Source organism: Heterodontus francisci, chromosome 1 (assembly GCF_036365525.1).
Source record: "Heterodontus francisci isolate sHetFra1 chromosome 1, sHetFra1.hap1, whole genome shotgun sequence".
NCBI lineage: Eukaryota > Metazoa > Chordata > Chondrichthyes > Heterodontiformes > Heterodontidae > Heterodontus > Heterodontus francisci.
Window position 1 is genome coordinate 117,151,987 of NC_090371.1, and position 18,552 is coordinate 117,170,538.

General features: G+C 44.0%; 1 protein-coding gene across 2 annotated transcripts in view; it reads right to left on the reverse strand.

Annotated features, from left to right (window-relative positions):
• tusc3 (tumor suppressor candidate 3) overlaps positions 1-18,552 on the reverse strand; it is a 650,020-nt gene that overhangs the window by 344,606 nt on the left and 286,862 nt on the right. For both annotated transcript variants that reach the window (XM_068056826.1, XM_068056758.1), the window contains exon 6: positions 6,478-6,567. In XM_068056826.1, coding sequence (XP_067912927.1) covers positions 6,478-6,567 — 90 coding nt within the window. The remainder of the gene's footprint in view (positions 1-6,477; positions 6,568-18,552) is intronic.

Genomic DNA, 18,552 nt, shown 5'->3' on the forward strand with positions numbered 1-18,552 from the left:
TGCAGAAATGAAGCAAGACCTGGACAATATCCAGGCATGGGCTGATAAGTGGTAAGTAACATTCGTGCCACACAAGTGCCAGGTAATGGCCATCTCCAACAAGAGAGAATCTAACCATCTCCCCTTGTCATTCAATGGCATTACCATCGCTGAATCCCCACTATTAACATCCTGGGGGCTAGCTTTGACCTGAAACTGAACTGGAGTAGCCATATAAATACCATGGCTACAAGGGCATGTCAGAGGCTAGGAATCCTGCAGCGAGTCACTCACCTCCTGACTCCCCAAACCTTGTCCACCATCTACAAGGCACAAGTGAGGAGTGTGGTGGGATACTCTCCACTTGCCTGAATGGGTGCAGCTCCAACAACACTCAAGAAGCTGTCACAGCATCCAGGACAAAGCAGCCGCTTGACTGGCACCCCATCCACAAACTTTCATTCCCTCCACCACCGATGCACAGTGGTAGCAATGTGTACCATCGACAAGATGCACTGCAGCAATGCACCTCAGACAGTTCCTTCCAAACCCGCGACCTCTACCACCTAGAAGGACAAGGGTAGCAGATGCATGGGAACACCACCACCTGCAAGTTCCCCTCCAAGCCACACACCATCCTGACTTGGAACAATATCACCGTTCATTCACTGTTGCTGGGTCAAAATCCTGGAACTCCCTTCCTAACTGCACTATGGGTGTACTTACCCAACATGGACTACAGCGGTTCAAGAAGGCAGCTCACTACCACCTTCTCAAGGGCAATTATGGATAGGCAATAAATGCTGGCCTAGCTAGCGATGCCTACATCCCATGAACGAATAAAAAAACGGTAGGGGAGTGAGACTGACTGGATTGCTCTGCAGAGAGCCAGCATGAAGTTGATGAGTCGAATGGCTTCCTTCTCTGCCATAAATGACTCAATGACTTGAAAGTGAATCAGTGTCAGAGCAGTGGGAGATATTCAAGGAGGAGCTACAGAAACAAATCCCAAAGAGTTCAGATACAGTGTGGTTTTAGAATTTTCAGAGAAACATCCAACATGGTCTTTGTTGTCAGACAAATCCAAGAAAAATGTCAAGAACACCACCAGGAACTCTGTTCCGAGGAAGGGTCGCTGACCCGAGGCGTTGACTCTGCTTCTCTTTCCACAGATGCTGCCAGACCTGCTGAGTGAATCCAGCGTTTCTTGTTTTTGTTTCAGATTTCCAGCATCCGCAGTATTTTGCTTTTATTATACCAGGAACTCTTCATTGCATTCATCAACCTGATCAAAGCATTTGACTCAGTAAATCGCGAGGCTCTGTCGATTGTGCTCCAAAGATCTGCAAGTCCAAGAAACTTCATCACAATCCTGCAATTGCTCCATGATGATATGACTCCAACTGTCTTGAGTGTGAGATCTGAAACAGATGCATTCAAAATCCAGACCTGTGTGATAGCCCACATACTATTTACAATCTACCTGGCAGTGGCTACTCACTACCGCCGAGATGGAAAACTCTTCAACCTCAGTCGACTCCATGCCAAAACTAAACTGACCACCATAGATATACATGATCTACAGTTTGCGGATGACTGCAGTGCCGTTGCCCACTCTGCACCAAGTCTGCAAGCCACTCTCATTCTCTTCAAATCTGCATACAAGAGACTCGGCCTGTCCTTGAATGTGGCCTAAACACAACTCATAAATCAACCCACACCCAGTCAGCCAAATATTTCACCTCCCATATATGTTTAAGGAGAGACTTTGGAATATGTTGAGCACTTCCCATTCCTTGGCAGCCACCTCTCTCAAAAAGCCACCATTGATCAGGAGATCCAACACTGGATCAGCTGTGTCAGCTCAGCCTTCTACAAACTAATTAGCGAGTGTTTAACAACAAAGACCTCCACAAGTCAACAAAAGTCCTTGTGTACAGAGCAGTTGTTGTCAACACACTTCTGTACTGCAGTGAGACCCGGACTGTATACGAGCAACAAATAAGAGTGCTAGAGAAATTCCATCAGCAATGCCTCTGCCGCATCCTCCAGATTCAATGGGAGGACCGTCAAACAAACACTAGTCTCCTTCTTGAAACCAGCTCCACAGCATTCAGGCAAAACTCCTGCAAAATCAACTTCAATGGACTGGACACTGTGTCCGGATGGCCGAAAACCGTCTCCCCAGCCAGGTTCTGTTTTCTCAACTCTCAAATGCCAGCGTTCCAGGGAGGACAAGAAAAACACTTCAAAGACACTCTGAAGCTCTCTTTGAATTATGGCAGCATTGACATTGATGACTGGGAGGAGCTTGCCACCAATCATTCAAAATGGGGACAACTTGTCCATCAAGCTGCATCATGCTTTGAGTCCAAATGCCTTAATGATGAGGCAGAGCGGTGGCAGAGAAGGAAAGAAAAGGAAGCAAATCCTGCAGTCCAGATCCCACTACCTCATGAGACATCCTGCCCCATGCTGCGGGTCTTGGATCGGCCTGTTCAGTCAAATGAAGATCCATGGCAGAAACTCATGACCATGAGTAGAGATCATCCTCGAATCGTGGGACAGCCGACAAATGAACGAGAACACGCTGCCCACGAGGGTGGTGGAGGCAGAGACAATCAATAATTTAAAAAGGAAATTGGATGGGCACTTGAAGGAATAAACTTGCAGGGTTAAGGGGATCAAGTGGGGGAGTGGGACTGACTGGATTGCTCTTCAGAGACCTGGCATGGAGTTGATGGGCTGAATGGCTTCCTTCTATACCGTAAGTGACTCTATGACTTGAAGGTAAATCAGTGTCAGAGGAGTGGGATGCATTCAAGGAGGAGATAGAGTTCAGAACAAATAGGTTCCCACAAAGAAAAAGGGTAGGACTCCCAAATCTAGAGCATACAGGGTAGGATAAGACAACAAAAGGGAAGCTTACATCAGATACCAAAAGCTCAACAAGCGACTGCAGAAAGCCTAGAGGAGTATAGAGGGTGCAGGTGTGAAATTAAAAAGGAAATAAGGAAAGAAAAGAGAGAACAAGAAAAATATTTGCAAGTAAAATCGAGGAAAGCCCAAAGATGTTTTATAAATACATAAAGAGCAAGAGGATAACTAAAGGAAAAGTAGGGCCTATTACAGACCAAAAGGGAACCTGTGGGCAGAATTTTGTGCAGGCAGTGGGGGTCCAGACACCGGGCCAGGAAAGCAAGGCTGACCCCACCTCAGACATTTCCCTGATTATTGACTTGTCTGCTAAAGGAAATAGGTCCTTCCAATTCACTCTATCTAGACCCCTCATAATTTTATATGCCTCAATTAAATCTCACTTCAGTCTCCTCTGTTCCAAAGAAAACCACCTCAGCCTAATCTTTCTTCATTGCTAAATTTTTCCATTCCTGGCAACATCCTTCGAAATTTCCTCTGTATATTCTCCAGTGCGATCACATCCTTTTTGGAATGTGACCAGAAATGTATGCAGTACTCTAGCTGTGGTCTAACTAGTGTTCTTTACAGTTCTAGCATAATCTCCCTGCCCTTATATTTAATTGGTAGGGATATGTACCAACATGTTGCACCACGGACATTTGACAAAATTATTTACTCAGCCATGGACAACTGGGCAATTAATCTGTGTATAAAGTGTTTAGCCAACCTCATGCCATCAAAATGCAGTCCAATTTAAAACACATTTCTCCCTATAAATAAGGTAGCTAAGCATACTGTCATGCAGGCCCTCACCTGCCAAGAATGAGGCACATTGGTTTTGTCATGTTTAGTTTAGTTTAGTTTAGTTTAGTTTAGAGATACAGCACTGAACATTAATTTTGAACTGTTGCTGGAGCGAGGAAATGACTTGTTGAACAGATCAGCCGTGGCTGGAAAAACATTTGCATACTAACAGACGGTACTTGTGTAGATAAAGGACCATTCCCTGACACATTCAACACACAATGGATGTTGATCACCGGACAGTGAGGGGGTAGGGAAGCACATTCAAGGGCCTGCTGGGATGATACAATCCACAGGGGCCAGGAATGGTTGGACCAGCTGGTCACATGACTAACTGGCTATTCCAGGGCTTTTTTGAACTGGCCACAGAGAGTTTGAACTCAGAAAGACTGTTTGCTCCTGGACTGAAAATATCTCTCCTGTCTGCTACCACCTCTTTCTCACAAGCCTCTGAATCCATTGAAGACGCATGAACCCCAAGAGAGAAAAGTTTCCTACAGCGAACAAGGTTTAAGAAGAATACTGGGCCCCAACGAAAAGCAAGATCAACCTACAATTAAGGACTCTACAGTGAGCTCGAAGAGCCATAACAAAAACTCTTCAGATATTGCCTCAAACTTTTCCACTTTATTTTTCTTCTGCTGTGTTCTGTCTCTATTTGCATGAGTGTATCGCATATACATGCTAGCGTGGGCGTGTTATGTATCCATAGGCGTCAACCGAATTTGAGTTTAAGTTCAAGTTTAATAAACTTCAACTTTTCTTCTTTAAACCTAAGAAAACCTGTTTGTGCTGGTTTCTTTGCCTTATAATTGGAAAGCAGTGAACAAGGATTCACCAAGGCGGAGCCAAAAACATGGTGTGTTTAATATTAAACTCTATTATGATAAGACCAGGTGAAGGCTGAGAAGGACCCCTAGACACCTTTCTCATCAGGTCGTAACAATACAAACATCAACGGAGAGCAGCACAACTGTATCAGCTAGCTAGCAAGTCAAACAGTATTCAATGCCAATGTGAATTACTTTTGTTGATAGAATAGAGCTTCAGTGTTCCCTGAAATCTAAATAATCAAATTTCAGCACTCAGCAATAGAGTCCTTGGTTTACTGTTTATAATCATTTTTACAATCACTACTAATTTTTTAAGTTTTATAAAACTGGTAGAAACCATGTTTTAAACTGAGTGTGATGATAACTTTAGGAACATGACAAAAATCAGTAATAATAACTTCCGTAGTTTTGTTTTTAAAATTTCTACCTTATCATAAAACTCAAATCAGTTTCCATCCTAGTGGATAGGAATGTGCACCCACCTATGTTCACCACATCACCAGGAACTGAGGAATCTCTCAAATTTTGGATGAGGTGGGAGAAATAAGGAAAAGGCAAAAAAAAGTCTTTGAATCAACCTAACTAGCCTGCAGATGCACAAGATTGGGATTTAATTTGCAATTTCATAACTTTAATTACATTATTAGAACATCAAACCATGACCTGTTTAACTGACTGAAACAGATTGGTATAAGGTTTTTTAAAACAGACTTTTCCCTGAAATTCTCTTCCTGTCGGAAGGCACTGATTCTCTTTAGTAGAGTACAGTTCCATGGGAAACGGTCACTCTTCAGCATGTGATTCAAGAATACAACATTCATTTACAAGGCTTGATAGGCTATGCAGCCGTGGACAACATCACCACTGAAACAGACCCTGCTCTCATTCAACAACCACATTTACATACTTCAAGCAGAGGTCATAACATAACGAGCAGGAACTCTTGCCATTTTTAAAGGAATCTGAGCCCTAACATTCAATTTAAATATTTAGAGGTAACTTCAATAAAAAAATGTAAATCCATTTAAAGTGCCCCTCTTCCACCCACCCCCCCACACAATTCATAAAATTAAACACTTGCCCTCTCACCCCCAAAACATTTCCCCTGCCCACCTGAGCTTCCCCCAAACAAAGTACATAAACTTTACACTCTAGCTCTTCCCACCATCCCCTACACCAATGATATTATTTTGACCCTGGCCCCCGACGTCCGCACAGAGAAACTTACCCGCATTCCCACTTCCCACCAGTGTTCTGCCATAGGATCCCCTGACTACGGGAGCAAGAAGATAATTTATTCCTTTATTTAAATTAATTTACATATTTAAATTTGGCTCCCGTTGCCAAGCAGCAGGGGCGGTGGGGAGTGGGGAGATGCCATGAGGCCTCACCGCCGCCAGCAATATCGGGCTGGGCCTCCCCAGGGTCGAGGCCTGTGGAGGGCCTCTGCTGAATGTATTTTCCGGCATCCCCCACCACGACCCCCGATGTTGGGGATGGCGGGGGGCAGAGGTCTATAAAATTCAGCCCACTGTCTGGAAAGTTGACAGAGGCAGAAACCCTCTGCATTTGAAAAGTACTCAGATATGCACTTGAAGTAACCTACAAGACTACAGATCAAGAACTGTAAAGTGGGATTAGTTGTTTTTCGGCCGGCACAAACAGGATGGACTGGATTGCCTCCTTCTCTGTTGTAAATTTGTATGATTCTATTTCTATGCTTCTATGATTTTAACACACATTTCCCCATAAGACCAGCTGAATATCTTATTTCAAGAAATATCAGAGAAATGCTACAATCGACACTGCAATTTCCAAAATGTAAAGCTAATAACCTTATTTTATTAACAAGTCCATTACACAGAAACTTCCTAAGTCTCAACTATGTTAACATCTGAATTCACTTCCATCACATTTTATTCTATAATTGCAAAACACTTACCACTTGCCCATTTTGTGGGTTCTTATGGGCATATGGAGGGCCTCGAATGTGATTCCACATTTGTCCTGAAGTCATGGCAAATACCACACACTGTTGAAAAATAAACATGTGCTAATTATGAATTTCCATTTCATTAGTCCTTTTTATTATACTCAGTCATTTTCTGAATTTATAAGTGCCAATTTTCAAATCTCAACAAAACTGGCACTGTGAATACCTGTTCCAGCAACCCAATTTTTTCAATATAGACCACTCGCCTAATTGGAATTGCCTCCTGACACATGACAAACATGCACAGGGAATTAGAATGGCTGCCAATCAAAGTAGTACACCAACCAGCTGTTCTTGAAGGTATATACTTGTTCTTAATGTGCAGAGAGGAGTGCTGCAGCTGGCTGAAAGTGGAGCTACAACAAATGTTAAGGGTATTTGTGTAAAGATGGCAACAGCTTTCTCCTGCAGAAGGGGTGGTGATGGGAGAACATCAGAACATAAGAAATAGGAGCAGGAGTAGGCCATACTACATTTCAAGCCTGCTCCGCCATTCAATGAGATCATGGTTGATGCTGGGCCTCAATTCCACTTTCCCACCCAATCCCCATTTCTCTTAATTCCCCTTGAGTCTAAAAATCTGTCTATCTCAGCCTTAAATATAATCAATGACTGAACTTCTTCAGGCAGAGGGACAGGCAGCATGGGAGGAAGCAGCCAAAAAAGGCAATGCAGTTTTATGGACCTGGGAGCTGATGAGAAAGAAATTTAGTGGTGTCATGAATGGATAAAAAACAACTGTAAAATGTAGTATTTTTGTGCATTTGTGTGTTATTGTTAGCTGCCATTGCACACAGTGAAAATGGTAGGAACTAGAATACAAATAAGTTAAAACTTCAGTTCTTAATGTGCATGTTGACCCTTTGTTCTGGATACAGTATGTTTTTACTGAAGAATCTTTTGAGTTTGAGAACAGCCATTTTTTATTCTCGGATCTCTGTACAGCATGTTAAGTTGTTTTACTTCTGTGTTCAACTTGTTTAAATGGAGGGGGAGATCACTTCACCAACAGGAGGTGGGACAGCTACTTGAAGGGGTCCAGTCACATGACCTAGAAACCACCCTTTTCAGCCTGTCGAATTTTGAAACAGTTTCAGTTAAAGAGAACAGCTCGTAGAAGAAACAGCTGCCTTGAAGCCCTGCACCTCTCTATCTCTTTGGCCTGCAAGAAGAAGAAAAAGCCACAGTCTGAAAAGCAGCAAGAAATCTGTCTCTGCTCTCTGCTAGTTCCTCTCATCGGAAAGGATGAAGTCAGAAACTCAGCTGTCTCAGCTTATCTCCGATAGTGCATAAGAAGAAAGTTAAAAAGAAGAGATTTCCGAGGACCCTTACTCCATTCAGCATTTCCAGTCAGTTAGTTCCAGCTTTGGAATTTTATATTAGTTAAAAAAAGGATTCTGGTTTCAACAGGGACCCCTGTCAATTTCTAATTAAGCTATTTTCTACTTGGTAAATGTCCTTGCCCTTTTGACGCCTTTACCTTTCCTTGTATGTTTGTGAGTGTGCATTGCGAAGTTAACCCCCACCCCTCACACTGAGTTTAAGAGTGTGTGTTAATAAACCTGAATTCTATTTTTTTAACTTTAAAAACAATGTTGTCGTAGTCCTTTAAAAATCAGGACTCACAAACTGAGGGAGTGGAGAAATATGCCATCAGCTTTTTTTTTTAAAAAAAGGGAAAATTTAAACTCACAATCTGCTTACAGACAGGTTGTTGAAAATATAGAGAAATTTGTTTTCAACGTTAACTTCCTGTTCGTAGCAGTGTCATGAAAGGATGTGCCAAAATAAGGTCAAGTATCTTCATACACATCATTCATACACATTTACCCAAGTTGTGACGCCAATGTAACTGCCAATTAGCTGAATTCTCAACATCATGTGCCAAGTTAGCACACAACATTGACTTCTTATTTTAACAATCCATAACATCTGCATAGCAACAGGAGCTAATAGTTGAACACACTGAACTTTTCATGCCAAATGCATGGAAGTAAGCATTGTCAGGGAAAGAAGAGCTCAGTTCCATTTGTGTGGCAGGAGGAAGTGCCCTCTTAAAGAAACACATGTTCCCATTGCAGCACAGGATTTTGAGATACAATGTCATTGGATGCAGCTGCAAATCTTGCAGGAACACTGCATGTCCCTGTACTCAAATGTTCTGTGCCACACATAGGATGCTGGCGCTGCAGTATGCCACAGCAAGCTGCCACCATGGCAGCTTCTCCTATTTTACTGTTAGGTTATGGGGGAGGAAAAGCAAACCATATTGGTCCACTGTGAGAAAGCACAGGCATAAGGATCGGAATATTTAACAGTATGTAAGTATTTCCAAATCAGAAGAGATTTTTGATTTATTCTTAGTCTGGACAAGGAGGATAAATTCACTCAGGAATCCATCCTCCTCATCCAAGTCATGCAACACGATTGAAATACTCAAAGGGATTTTTATCGGGGGAGAATTTTATGCTCTCCCCTGCAGTGGGTTCGGAGACGGGGAGACCATGTAATCAGGTGGGAGTCCACCACCTTCCCGCCTCTGCTGAAATTAAGTCTGGAGCGAGATGGCTTCTGAATGGCCTTCCCGCCCCGCCACCAATTGTGGCCCTGAAGTGGGCAATTAATGCCCAATTAAGGGCCTCATACTGCCGATGCTGCAATTGGCCTAGCAGTGGGTGGGCCTGTTGCCGCACAGGAAGCGCGGCAAGAAAAAACATGTGTGTTGCTTGCAAGTTCGGGGGGGAGTGGTTGGGGGCAGGTCCTGGACAAAAGGCACTTAGTGCCTGAACAAAGGTCGCGGCATGGGGAAGGGGGGATGCCCGCTGAAAGCCACCTCCATGCACTTGCTGCCGACCCCCCTATAACCTCCTCCCTCGCGACCCCAACCTCGGGAGCCCTGACCTACCTGTGACCTGGGCCCAGCACTGGTCCTAGGCCTCGAGTGGGTGCTCCAGTGGCAGCAGCCACTGCCTCCGTGGTGGCACTGCTCAGTTCAAGAGCTGCCAGCCTCAGATTAGGTGGCAGCTCACAGAGGGCGGGACTTCCGTCGCCAGGGTTCTTGATCCTGTGGAAGGCCGCTGCTGTCCACTTCAGAGCCTTATTAGCACTTGATTTAGTGGGCCTCCCACAGAGGAGGCAATGGCAGGTTTTCGGCGTCGCTTTTGCTGGAGGTCGAGACCCCTGTCGCCCAGAGAAAATCCCGGCCATCATGTTGACTTGCTTTCTCAGGCTGTTGTATGGCAGTAATAGGAAAAACTGAGGCCAGAATTGTAAAAAAGGATACCCCTACTATACAAAAAGTAGCAACAACGCAGATATTAGTTTTCGACCAGAATAGCTCAAAAAGTCAGAAATATGTAGTGTTACGACTGAGGTGGGAGGAGTGCACTGTTAATTCAGTCCCACTTCTCCACAGTCACAACATATCAATAAATGTTCCCACTTACTGAAACAGTCAATTAGATACTCTATTTGCCCCCAGAATAAAGCACACCAATCAGGTTTCTTTAATAAACAACAAAATTATTTGTTTATTATAAACCAAGTCTCAACCAATAATGAAGTAAATATATATGTGAATTGAAATATTAAAGCCCTTTTTTTAGCCCTCACACACACACTCACTTGCACAGCGATCAACCAGAACAAAAAGAGATTTTTGTTTACAGCCATGAGAAAGAAGTAGAAGGAATAAAAAAAAACTTACACAGAAAAGCGGATATGGAAATCCTTTGTTTTGGCAAGGTGCCCCAAAGACGAATAGGTGACTGCCACTAGAAATCTTTCCAGGCGATGTTGATGAACAGTCTGTTTGGTTAGGTGTTCAAAGAAATTCAGCTACAGAAGACTTCACATAGGTCTTGCAACAGGTGTGCAGCAACAAAGGTTTCAGATCTCACACATTCAATGTAAAGTCCTTTAAAGGATGCAAGGTTTGTGCAAACATTCAGGATGTCTTCAAAATACAGGAGGCAACAGTACAACTTCATACAGGCTTTTGCTTTTCAAGAGCGGGGATTCTTCAAAGAGAGGTAACAATTGCCTGAATTTTCTTTTGATCTCCTGGCAAGTCCATAAACAAACGCCAACTGCCTCTTTTCAGTGGCTTTTAACAGTTCAAAATGAAACCAGCTTTTTCCAGACAAGTCCTATGATAATCGTAAATCCTGTCCTGTCACAACACAACCCCCTTCTATGTTTACTTGAAATCTTTTGCCTTCCAGTAAAAACTTGTTTACCAGTCAACCATTTATTGACCTTCCTTTTGACAAAAGCACCCACAAAGGTCAGCAACCTCCAGATAATTCAATGTCCATGAAATCCTTTTCAGTTTTTAAAATAAAGATTCTCAAGTTTTAACAAAAAATAGAAATGTCGTAACACCTCCGCCATTTTTGAATGCATTTCATTATAATGTATAAAACAATAGAAGTTGAAAACATTTTAAACACATTCTCACACTCATGTCCCCTTTCAACTCTTGTAGTTAATACAATTTTGCTTTGTACCATCTATACACATATAACTCAGCAAAGTTAGATTTGTGACAAAGCATCTGCAACAACATTATTTTTTTCCCAAAATGTGGACAATCTTCAAGTAAACTCCATCGGAATATTCTGGCATTCTGGGCTTTAAATTTTTCCACAAAGGTTAGCCAAATTCACCAATGGCAACCTTCAAACAGAGTCCCCCAGTTGTTCCAAGTGTTCTTTGCAAGTGGTACTGTAGACCAACATATCAGAAACACAGAAAATAGGAGCAGGAGTAGGCCATTTGGCCCTTTGAGCCGACTCCGCCATTCATTATGATCATGGCTGATCATTCAACTCAGTAGCCTGTTCCGGTTTTCGCCCCATACTCTTTGATCCCTTCAGACCCAAGAGCTATATCTAACTCCTTTTTGAAAACATACAATATTTTGGCCTTAACTGCTTTCTGTGGTAGTGAATTCCACAAGCTCACCACTCTCTGGGTGAAGAAATTTCTCCTCATCTCAATCCTGAAAGGTTTACCCCGTATCCTTAGACTATGACCCCTGGTTCTGGACTCCCCCACCATCGGGAACATCCTTCCTGCATCTACCCTGTCAAGTCCTGTTAGAATTTTATAGGTTTCTATGAGATCCCCCCTCATTCTTCTGAATTCCAGCGAATATAATCCTAACCGACTCAATCTCTCCTCATCCATCAGTCCCGCCATCCCAGGAATCAGTCTGGAAAACCTTTGCTGCACTCCCTCTATAGCAAGAACATCCTTCCTCAAATAAGAAGACCAAAACTGCACACAATATTCCAGGTGTGACCTCACCAAGGCCCTGTATAATTGCAGCAAGACATCCCTGCTCCTGTACTCGAATCCTCTCGCTACAAAGGTCAACATACCCATTTGCCTTTTTTACCGCCTGTTGCACCTGCATGCTTACCTTCAGTGACTGGTGTATGAGAACAACCACGTCTCGCTGCACATTCCTCTCTCTCAGTTTATAGCCGTTCAGATAATAATCTGGCTTCCTGTTTTTGCGACCTAAGTGGATAACCTCACATTTATCCACATTATACTGCATCTGCCATGCATTAGCCCACTCACTCACCTTGTCCAAATCACTCTGAAGCCTCTCTGCATCCTCCTCACAACTCACCCTCCCACCCAGTTTTGTGTCATCTGCAAACTTGGAGATATTACATTTAGTTCCCTCATCTAAATCATGAATGTATATTAATAACAGCTGGGGTCCTAGCACCGATCCCTGCGGTACCCCACTAGTCACTGCCTGCCATTCGGAAAAAGACCCATTTATCCCTACTCTTTGTTTCCTGTCTGCCAACCAATTTTCTATCCATCGCAATACACTACCCCCAATCCCATGCGCTTTAATTTTGCATGCTAATCTCTTATGTGGGACTTTGTTGAAAGCCTTCTGAAAATCCAAATAAACCACATCCACTGGCTCCCTCATCAACTCTACTAGTTACATCCTCGAAAAATTCTAGTAGATTTGTCAAGCATGATTTCCCTTTCGTAAATCCATGCTGACTCCGCCCGATTCTACCCAACACCATTTCTCTACTAATACTGATTTCTTTCAGTTCCCCTCTCTCATTAAGCCCTGTGTTCCCCAACATTTCTGGTATGATATTTGTGTCCTCCTTTGCGAAGACAGAACCAAAGTATGCATTTAGTTGGTCAGACATTTCTTTGTTCCCCATAATAAATTCCCCTAATTCTGACTGTAAGGGACCTACATTTGTCTTCACCAATCTTTTTCTTTTCACATACCTATCGAAACTTTTACAGTCAGTTTTTATGTTCCCCACAAGCTTGCTCTCGTACTCTATTTTCCTCTTCTTAATCAATCCCTTGGTCCTCCTTTGCTGAATTCTAAACTGCTCCCAATCCTCAGGTCTGTTGTTTTTCCTGGCAAATTTATATGCCTCTTCCTTGAACCTAACGCTATCTCTAATTTCCTTTGTAAGCCATGGTTTGGCAACCTTTCCCGCTTTACTTTTGCGCCAGACTGGGATAAACAATTGTTGCAGTTCATCCATGCGCTCTTTAAATGTTTGCCATTGCCTATCCACTATCATCCCTTTAAGTAATGTTTCCCAATCCGTCATGGCTAACTCGCGCCTCATACTTTCGTAGTTTCCTTTACTAAAATTCAGGACCCTTGTCTTAGAATCAACTACGTCACTCCAACTTGATGAAGAATTCTATATTATGGTCGATCGTCCCCAAGGGATCTCGCACCACGACATTGTCAATTACTCCTTTCTCATTACACAATACCCAGTCTGGGATGGCCTGTTCTCTAGTCGGTTCCTCAATGTATTGGTCCAGAAAACCATCCCGTATACACTCCAAGAATTCCTCCTCTACAGTATTGTGACTAATTTGATTTGCCCAATCTACATGCAGATTAAAGTCACCCATAATTACAGATGTTCTTTTATCGCATGCATCTCTAATTTCCTGTTTAATGCTATTCCCAACATCACCACTACAGTTTGGGGTGCCATCTCAACCCCCACTAACGTTATTTGCCCCTTAGTGTTTCTCAGCTCTACCCATACAGATTCCACATCATCAGAGCTAATATCTTTCCTCACCATTGTGTTAATTTCCTCTTTTACCAGCAATGCAACTCCACCGCCTTTTGCTTTTTGTCTGTCCTTCATAAATACTGAATATCCCTGGATGTTAATTTCTCATCCCTGGTCACCTTGCAGCCATCTCTCTGTAATCCCGACTATATCATACCCGTTTACATCTATTTGCGCGATTAATTCATCCACTTGATTGCGAATGCTCCGCACATTAAGGCACAAAGCCTTAAGGCTTGTCTTTTTAACATTGCTTGCCCTCTTCCCGATATTTTTCATTGTGTCCCTGTTTGATTCTGGCCCTTGATTTCTCTGCCTATCACTTTTATCCCCCCTCCTCTGACTCCTTGCAAAGGTTCCCATCCCCCTGCCATTTTAGTTTAAACCCTCCTCCAACCACTCTAGCAAATATTCCCCCTAGGACATCAGTCCTGGTCCTGCCCAGGTGTAACCCGTCCAGTTTATACTGGTCCCACCTCCTCAAGAACCGGTCCCAATGTCCCAGGACTCTAAAACCCTCCCCCTCACACCATCTCTTCAGCCACATATTCATCTGATATATCCTGCTATTTCTACTCTGACTAGCACATGGCACTGGTAGTAATCCTGAGATCACTAACTTTGAGGTCCTACTTTTCAACTTACTTCCTAGCTCCCTACATTCTGCTTTTAGGACCTCATCCTCTTTTTTTATCTATGTCGTTTGTACCAATGTGTACCACAACCACTGGCTGTTCACCCTCCCCCTTCAGAATGTCCTGCAACCCCTCTGAGACATCCTTGGCCCTAGCACCAGGGAGGCATCATACCATCCTGGAGTCCCTTTTGCAGCCACAGAAATGCCTATCTATTCCCCTTACAATTGAATCCCATATAACTATTGTATTCCCACACCTTTTACTCCTCCCCTGTGCAGCAGAGCCAACCGTGGTGCCACGAATTGGGCTGTTGCTGCTTTCTCCTGAGAGGCCATTCCCCCCAACAGTATCCAAAGCAGTATATCTGTTTTGCAGGGGAATAGCCACAGGAGATTCCTGCACTGCCTGCCTAGTCCTCTTGCTCTGCCTGGTGGTCACCCATTCCCCTCCTGCCTGTGGGGTCTGAGCCTGCAGTGTGACCACCTCTCTATACGTGCTATCCACAATACTATCCACCTCGTGGATGGGCACAGTGTCCCCAGCTGCCGCTCCAGCTCCGAAACCCGGGCTTCCAGTAGCTGCAGCTGGACACACTTCCTGCACACATGCTGGTCCCGGGCACTGGAATTGTTCCCGGCCTCCGACATGGAGCACGAGGAGCACACCACAGCTTTGAGCTCTCCTGCCATGACTTAACCCTTTAAATTAAATTAAACCTTCTGGAAGATCTTAATGTCCAATAATATCAGTTACTGTCGGGCCCTTCTTCCCTGGTCCTCGTTACTTCAGAACTCCCTAAAAAAAACACAACTTACTATATTTGAAAGAAACTTTAAACTTTTAAACTTTTCTTACTGAGATACTTATCCAGCTATTTAGAGCTATTCCCTAACAGCAGTGACTCACCAACCAATCACCTTGCAGCTCCCCTGTGACGTCACTGTTGGCTTTTTTTTTCAAAACTGGCACACTGGAAGAGGTTCGACTGCTGTCTGCTTCACTCCCGGAAGGTAAGAGACTGGGCCTTGATCCCCGGGCTCGATTTATAGGCTCCACTCTCGGCCTTCTCCCCACAGGTCCACTCCGCTCCACTCCCGGAAGGTAATAGCAAGGTAAACTACACAGTTCGGAACACAGGCTACCATTGGGTTCACTAGTCTCTTGAGAAGCTTCTGGAGTACCCCCTAACCTTTATGGTATCACTTGGCTCTGGAAAAACCTGTCCAATGTGATGAAATGTTGATATTTCTTTAGTTCGGAGTGTTAAAGGAACTTGCCAGTATCCCTTGAACAAATCTATCTTTGTAAGAAACATGGCACTGCCACTCTGTCAATACAGTCCTCCAAGCGAGGGATTGGGTAGGAGTCTGCCTTTGTTATTGCATTAACTTTTCTGTAGTCTATGCAAAGTCTGGTTGAACTGTCAGGTTCAGGCATTAATACCACTGGTGAGTTGCAGCTGCTTTGACTGGGTTCAATTAAGTGGTTTTCCAGCATGTATCGCATGTCCATTTTTACTTGGGCCTGTTTGTCTGGACTTAAACGATCAGGATGCTGTTTTATAGGAACAGATTCCCTTACATCCACATCATGTGTGGCTAAGGTTGTACATCCTAGCTTATCCCTACAGGCACTTTTAAATGCTGTGAGTAGCCTTGCTAGGATTTCTCGTTGTAATAGAGTCATAGAGTCATACAGCATAGAAACAGGCCCTTCGGCCCACCGCGTCCATGCCGACCGTAATGTCTATTTATACTAATCCCACCTGCTTGCCTGCATTAATTCCATATCCCTCCATTCCTTTCTCATTCAAGTACCTGTCCAGATGCTTCTTAAATGTTTCTACTGTTCCTGCCTCCACCACCTCCTCTAGCAGCTCATTTCAGATGCCCACTATTCCTTGTGTGAAAAATTTACCCCTTTGATCCCCTTTAAACCTCCTCCCTCTCACCTTAAATCAATGCCCTCTAGTTTTAGTCACTCCTACCATGGGAAACAGACTCTGGCTATCTACCCTATCTATGTCTCTCATAATTTTATATACCTCTATCATGTCCCCTCTCAGCCTCCTTCGCTCCAGGGAAAACAGACCCAGCCTATCCAATCTCTCTATATAACTCAAGCCTTCCAAACCAGGCAACATCCTTGTGAATCTTTTCTGCACCCTCTCTAGCTTAATCACATCTTTCCTGTAGTGCGGCGACCAGAACTGCACACAGTACTCCAAATGCGGCCTAACCAACGTTATGTACAACTGTAACGTGACGGCCCAACTCTTGTACTCAATGTCTGAGCCGATGAAGGCAAGCATGCCATATGCCTTCTTTGCCACCCTGTCCACCTGTGTTGCCACTTTCAGGGAACTATGTGCTTGCACCCCAAGGTCTCTCTGCTCAACGACACTCCCCAGGGCCCTGTCATTCACTGTATATGCCCTGCCTTGGTTTAACTTCCCAAAATGCATCACTTCGCACTTGTCTGCGTTAAATTCCATTTGCCAATCCCTTGCCCGCTTTCCCAGTTGATCTATATCCTGCTGTAACCTTAGACAACCTTCTTCATTGTCCACTATACCATCAATTTTGGAGTCGTCTGCAAACTTACTAATCATGCATCCTACATTCACATCCAAGTCATTAATATATATGACAAACAACAGAGGGCCCAGCACCGATCCCTGCGGCACACCACTGGTCACCGGCCTCCAATCTGAAAAACAACCCTCCACTCCCACCTTCTGCCTCCTATCACCAAGCCAATTTTGTATCCAATTGGCTAGCTCACCCTGTATCCCATGTGTTCGAACCTTCTGGACCAGTCTACCCTGCGGGACCTTGTCAAAGGCCTTGCTAAAGTCCATGTAAACAACGTCCATCGCCCTGCCCTTGTCAATCCTCTTGGTCACCTCCTTAAAAAACTCAAATCAAATTCGTGAGACATGATTTCCCAAGCACAAAGCCATGCTGACGATCCCTAATCAGACCTTGCCTTTCCAAATGCATATAAATCCTGTCTCTCAGAATCCCTTCCAATAACTTTCCCACCACTGATGTAAGGCTCACCGGCCTGTAGTTCCCTGGCTTATCCCTGCTGCCCTTCTTAAATAAAGGCACAAAATTACCTATCCTCCAGTCTTCCGGTACCTCACCCGTGGCTAACGATGATACAAAAATCTCTGCCAGGGCCCCAGCAATCTCCTCCCTTGCTTCCCATAGCATCCTAGGATACACCTGGTCAGGCCTTGGGGATTTATCCACCTTAATGCGCTTCAAGATCTCCAACGCCTCCTCCTTTGTAATGTTGATATGCTCCAGGATATCGCCGTTCCCTCCCTTGAACTCACTAGCTTCCATGACCTTCTCCACAGTAAATACAGACGAGAAGTATTCATTTCAAATCGCGCCCATTTCCTGTGGCTCCACACATAGATTACCACACTGATCCTTAAGGGGACCTACTCTCTCCCAGGCTACCCTTTTACTCTTAATATACTTATAGAATCTTTTAGGATTCTCCTTTATATTATCTGCTAGGGAAATCTCATGGCCCCTTTTTGCCCTCCTAATTTCCTTCTTAAGTGTAGTCCTACATCCCCTACACTCCTTGAGGGACTTGCTCGGTCCCAGCTGCCTATACCTGACATATGCCTCCTTCTCTGTGCTGACCAGACTCTCAATATCCCTCGTCAACCAAGGTTCCCTAAACTTGCCAGCCTTGCCCTTCCATCTAACAGGAACATGCCAGCCCTGAACTCTTCCTATCTCACTTTTTTAAGCCTCCCACTTGCCAGACGTCCCTTTACCTGTAAACAGCCTCTCCCATTCAACTTTTGAGAGTTCTTGTCTGATGCCATCGAAATTAGCCTTCACCCAATTTAGGACTTCAACCTGAGGACCAGTCCTATCCTTTTCCATAACTATCTTGAAGCTAATAGAGTTATGGTCACTGGTCCCAAAGTGCTCCCCCATCAACTGACACATCAACCACCTGCCCAGCCTTATTTCCTAAGAGGAGGTCGAGTAGGCCCTTCTCTAGTAGGGCCATCCACATACTGCTTCAGAAAACTATCCTGGACACACTTAACAAATTCTTCCCCATCTGATCCCTTAGCACCAAGGCAGTCCTAGTCAATATTAGGGAAATTAAAATCACCTACTATTACAACTCCATAATTCCTACACCTATTTCTGATTTCCCTACATATATGAACCTCCAATTCCCTCTGACTATTGGGGGCCTACAGTATAATCCCATCAAAGTGATCACCCCTTTCTTATTTCTAT